This window comes from Plecotus auritus (assembly GCF_963455305.1).
Source record: "Plecotus auritus genome assembly, chromosome: 10".
In the NCBI taxonomy this organism is placed as follows: Eukaryota; Metazoa; Chordata; class Mammalia; order Chiroptera; family Vespertilionidae; genus Plecotus; species Plecotus auritus.
Window position 1 is genome coordinate 16,730,380 of NC_137785.1, and position 3,911 is coordinate 16,734,290.

At 47.5% G+C, this 3,911-nt stretch overlaps 1 protein-coding gene across 1 annotated transcript; it reads left to right on the top strand.

Annotated features, from left to right (window-relative positions):
* Positions 1-546: 546 nt before the first annotated feature.
* LOC308235389 (cell adhesion molecule CEACAM21-like) lies at positions 547-3,367 on the top strand (the record flags this gene model as incomplete). Its single annotated transcript, XM_080644149.1, has 3 exons — positions 547-610; positions 1,492-1,845; positions 3,090-3,367. 3 exons carry the CDS (start codon positions 547-549, stop codon positions 3,365-3,367), a joined length of 696 nt encoding a protein of 231 aa, XP_080500275.1.
* Positions 3,368-3,911: the final 544 nt, after the last annotated feature.

Consider the following 3,911-nt stretch of genomic DNA (forward strand, 5'->3'; position numbering starts at 1 on the left):
GGGTCTCATCTTGGCATCCATGCAAGCAGGGCAGCTGCTGAAGCAGCCTTTCTAAATTGTCACCTGGGCATACAATGTAGAGCCCGGGCAACCAGGTGACATTATTCCTGAGAGGGGTCCAGACCTCTTACTCTGAAGGGAAAAATCAAATGTGCACTCATAGGGAGCTGTGGAGAATGACCAGGAAATGGACACCCCAGGCCAGTGCTTTTGTGGGCATGTGTCTGTGCATGTGTGTGTTTGTGTTTGTATGTGTGTGTGTGTTGTCAGAGGCTTCAGCAGTTTCCAGGAAACCAAAATATAGAGTAAAGGTAAACTGAAAGGGGTAACAAGGTTGGCAAAAATGAGGGGAGAGAGAGGGAGGATCCTGGGGCCTGACCCCGCCCTGGCCCACATGACCAGGTAGGTTATTTTGCCCCAGGAAGAGGCTCAGCACACAAGAAGGAGAGACAGCACATCCCACCAGTCTGGACAGAGGTGTCTGGGAGCCTTACTGGACCTTGAGCTCTTTTCTCAGAGGGAGGGACAGAGCAGTCAGCAGTCACCATGGAGTTCCCTGCAGCCTGTGTCCACAGAGGACTTGTCCCCTGGCTGGGGCTTCTGCTGGCTGGTAAGGAGGGAACAATCCCTGGGAATGGAAGGGAGGTTGGGAGTCCGATAGTGGAAAGAACTCCTGAGGAGGACAGCACTCTGGGAGGGGAGGAAGGGCTTCTCTTTGGACCTGATTGAAAGGACAGGGGCGCAGAGTAGGATGAGACAGGGGGCTCAGCAACAGGAAAATCTCATGATGTGCAAGTGGAGAGGGACAGGAATACCTCAATTTGCTATTCATTTGATAAGTTATTCATCACAGAGTTTTGAATTTGGACCACTGACCACAGTAATAACAATTTATTTCAGGTGATAGCAGAAACATTGTAACCAGGGGTGCTAAACATTGTCCTCACAAACAACTACAAATATGGGAAAATACAACATGGAATATGGTCAAGCCTGGCAACACTCATTCATGCACCCACAGGTGTTTGCAGCCTATTGCAGGCACTGGGGGTCTCAAGATCACAAAATCCCCTGCTCACTTGCAGCTCACACTGTATGGGAGAAAATAGACAAGAAGAGACCAACTTGTGACATCAGGTACCCAAAGTGCCCAGAAATGCACAGAGCAGGGACAGGTCAGAGAGTGAAGATAGAGGGTCTTTAGAGGACGTGGTCAGGGAAGAAGGTCTTCCAAGAAGGCCCCTGAGTGTCAACAGGGATCTGAGGGCAGTAAGGAGGACAACGGCACAGACAGCTGGGAAAGAGAATTCAAAACAAAAAGCATAGGTTCTGAGTTGCAGAAGAAATGGTGGCCATGTTGCTCACCTTGACCAAGGAGATGCACACACGAACTCCCACACAGACCAAGGCTGAGAGAGTGAGAGAAATGCCGCATCTCTCCATCCAAATACATAGATCAAAATACTGATCAATTTCTCTCTTCCCTTCTAGACTTCCTCTTAGCCTTCTGGATCCCGGGCACCACTGCACAATTTGGTATTGTCTCGACCCATGCTGGTGTAGGGGAGGACGTGATTCTACGTACCGAAAACAGTCCTCCCGATGTTATAGGCTTCATGTGGTACAGGGGAGTAGAGATGAAGTACTATAATTTTATTGGGTCTATTGAATTGAGTAAAAGTCAATATATAACAGGGCCAGAATACAGTGGTCGAGAGTCAGTAAACACTGACGGATCCCTGATCATAAGAAAAGTCACTCTGAGGGACCTAGGAGTCTACGTGGTAGAAGCTGTCCTTCCCAATTCACAAAGAGCAATGGCATATGGACGGCTCATTGTATACCGTGAGTGATTCCTCTCTGATCTCTAGGTGTTGGGTGGGGTGAATTCTACTTCACACACAGGCCTGCCACCCTGGAATTCCCTAATTCCCCCTCTGCATCATGTCCCATCTGGGTTTGGGCATTTAGTGCAGGGCAAACACAGTGGAGACAAACTAACTAAGGTCAGAGTTCCCTTCCCAGATTCCAGCCCCAGAGACACTCACCACAGAGAGAAGGACCAATTTGATGGGAGTCACTCAGCACAGGGAGAGCAGTCTAGTCCAGGTCCCTGGGCCCCTTTCCCTGATCATGACCCTGAGATAGACCTGCAGGGCTCTGTAAGGACCTGGCCTGAGGGGCTCCCTGGGTTCTTCACAGAGAAGCTCAGCTTGGGCAGCCCCTCTACACACTCCTTTCACAAAGTCCTGACTCCAGACACCCTGGGGAGCCTGTGTCTGGTTGGGTTTTGCCTCCTGGGAAGGGCTGAGGGAGAGTAACAGTTTCCCATGAGCCAGAGTCAAAGGCTCTTGAGCTGGTCAGCACTTGGCTCAACCCTAAGAGCGACGTCTGGGTAGAGTTGGAGCCTGGTCCTTCACCTGAGACTGTCTGTGGAGAGTCCAACTGGACAAGCTCCACAGATTTTTAGCTGACTGTTCTGGGAGACTTAGGAGTCCAGAGAAAGGTTAGTGTCTCAAGGGAGGAGCAGTAGTAAAGATTCCCCTGGCAGCTGCTCATCCAGCAGGGTTCAGCCCAGGACATTCTCTCGTGAAGTCCATCAATAACAAATGCCTCTTATTTGAGCAGTTTTCCTTCCCAATATTTATGTCAGATACTGTGAATATTTTATAAGTAGTACATTGTCAGCCTGGCAGTCAAATATTCATTTTACTTCACTGAGGGGCAAGTGAGGCTCAAGGAGAAACAGTCCCAAAGCAGAGTCAGAAACACCATGCGAAATTGATCTGAGTCACTTGAGGTCTATCTGCAGCGATAGCCCCATTTTTCCTCCAATCTCAGTGGCCTTATGAGATGTCTTTGGACCCTAGATCAATCATTGGTTCATATCCTTCCTTCTTAGGGGTCTTCAGTTCAGAGGGGTAGATTTGGTCTGGGGAGTGATGGCAAAATTAGAATTAAGTAATATTCATTGTGGAACCAATTTACCCTCATAACAATCAGAGTCACGGCTGAGATCTTTGAGGTAGGAGCATGGCCCCTGATCTCAAGCCCACACTCAATCATTCTCACCCTCTATTTCTTCACAGCGTCAGTGAGTATGCCCACACTCCTAGCCAGTAACACCACAATCACTGAGAATGAGGATGCTTTGGTCATGACTTGCTACACAAATGAGAGCAACACCAAGTGGTTATTCAATGCTGAGAGTCTCCAGTTTGGGGAGAGGATCAAGCTGTCCGTCGACTACAAAACCCTCACCATAGACCCTGTTAGGAGAGAGGATGCTGGGAACTACCAGTGTAAAATCTCCAACCCCTTCAGCTTCTTTGTAAGTGCGCCTGTAGAGTTAGATGTCAAGTACTAGTGATCCTCCTTCCTTCCCCTATGTTCTTAAACTAAAAAAAAAAAAAAAAGTACCTATTAGATTTCTTGTGGTGGTGGAAATTGCTTAGAAGAATAGCTATGAATGAATAAATACTAAAAAATGTGAGCTGGCATTGTCATTATTGTTGATGTCAAGTAACATACCACATTGGATCCCATCTCTCGTTGGTCCCATTTGCACCATCTCCACAATGAAGGGGACACCATGTGCTTCACAGGAATCTGAGCTCTCTCCCATTTCCAGGCAAACATGTGGAGGGTGCCTGGACACTTGCGATGATGGGAATAGACAAGAGAACACCTATGTGAGATACAACAGTGACCTTTGTCTTCCCCCAAATTACTAATGCTCTCTGGAGTATTCCTATGTTTATGGCAATAGACATATTCGCATAAGTTCAGTAGCACCCTGTTCTTTTGTTGATAGAATAGAATTGGAAACTTTGGTAATATAAGCAAAGCTTAGCAAATATCCTAGTTCAAATAGAATTATAAACGACCTCGCCTTTAATGGAGTTAATTTT